Source organism: Egretta garzetta, unplaced genomic scaffold (genome assembly GCF_000687185.1).
Source record: "Egretta garzetta isolate BGI_Z169 unplaced genomic scaffold, ASM68718v1 scaffold923, whole genome shotgun sequence".
Classification (NCBI taxonomy): domain Eukaryota; kingdom Metazoa; phylum Chordata; class Aves; order Pelecaniformes; family Ardeidae; genus Egretta; species Egretta garzetta.
This window is the reverse complement of record NW_009259193.1, coordinates 49247-50408: the sequence shown is the minus strand read 5'-3', so window position 1 is coordinate 50408 and position 1162 is coordinate 49247. Positions and strand designations below refer to the sequence as shown.

Sequence of the window (1162 nt, the reverse complement as noted above, 5' to 3'; positions counted from 1 at the left end):
CCCTGCCGGCACAGCACGCTCCCGCTCAGCCTCCACCCAACCCGTCCCACCGCCCTACGTATGCCCGATGAGGCCCAGCCCTGCCTGAGAGGAGCCCAGCGCCACACCGACACCGTGGCCCAGCATTAACCCTTGCCACTGCGGAGCCGCCCAGCTCCCCGCGCCCCCTTACCTCCGGCCCTTCCGCATCCAGAGAGCCATGCCCTGCAGCATGGGCCCTGGGCGATGCCAGCAGCTCCGTCAGCCAGCCCGGGTCAGCGTGGGGATCGGGGCCCCTCGAGGATCCTTCAGCCTGGCCCGGCCCACCAGGGCCCTGCAGGCCTATGGGGGAGTCACCCACCGGTGCCCAGGCCAACTCGGCCACGGTGGCCAGATCTGGTGGAGCCAGATCCGGTGGGGTGGCCTCAGTGAGGAGGCTGGGCTGGGCAGGGGGCTCGGGCTCAGCTGGGTCCCGGACGGGCTCCATCACGCAGAGAGGGGAGTGGGGCACAGTGGCATCCCGCTCTGCCTCCCCTTCCTCCTCCTCCTCTTCTGCTGAGCTCTCAGCTTCTTGCTGGGCCACGGGACCCCCTGGACACGGAGCCCCCTCTGCTACCCGGCCACTGGCCACCACGGGGCTGGGCCCTTTGGGTCTGCCGTCCCCCTGGGAGCACGGGGGGCAGGGGGTTGGCTCCTCCCCATCCGACTCACCCTCTTCGGACAGCCCCGAGTCGGCCGTCTCCCGGATGGGGGACCGGGGGGGGGATGCTAGCCGCCGTGCCCCCCGTGAGGGGAACGTCCACTCAAAGGACTGGGAAAGGCTCCAGCCTGACTCGCTGCCCAGGGACAGCTCTGACGGTGGGTCCCCAGGACGGGACAGGGCGCTCAGTGAGCCCCCCAGCTCCCTCATGCCCTGCCCTGTGGCCGGGGGCTGCAACACCCCCTCTGAAGAGCGCCGGAGCCCCGAGTCCCTGGAAGGGGGAGAGGGGCTGAAATCAGGACCCTTGGGGGCCTGGGGGGACACTGGGGAGTCATCGGGTCCCTCCGGGGAGCCTGGGGGACGAGATGCTTTAGCAGGGGGCTCAGGGGATGGGCTGGGGGGGCCTGGGTACTCGGAGCAGCCTCAAGGAGAGCCGGGGGGGCAGGGGACTCTGGGGGGCAGGTCAGGGGGGCCAGGGGGGGT

The 1162-nt window shown here is 71.4% G+C and overlaps 1 protein-coding gene across 1 annotated transcript in view; it reads right to left on the bottom strand.

The window, feature by feature from the left end:
* The window catches only part of TNKS1BP1 (tankyrase 1 binding protein 1), a 10093-nt gene that overhangs the window by 5845 nt on the left and 3086 nt on the right, over positions 1–1162 (bottom strand). The window contains exon 6 of the mRNA XM_035891353.1: positions 173–1101. Within this exon, the coding sequence (XP_035747246.1) occupies positions 173–1101 (929 nt within the window). The remainder of the gene's footprint in view (positions 1–172; positions 1102–1162) is intronic.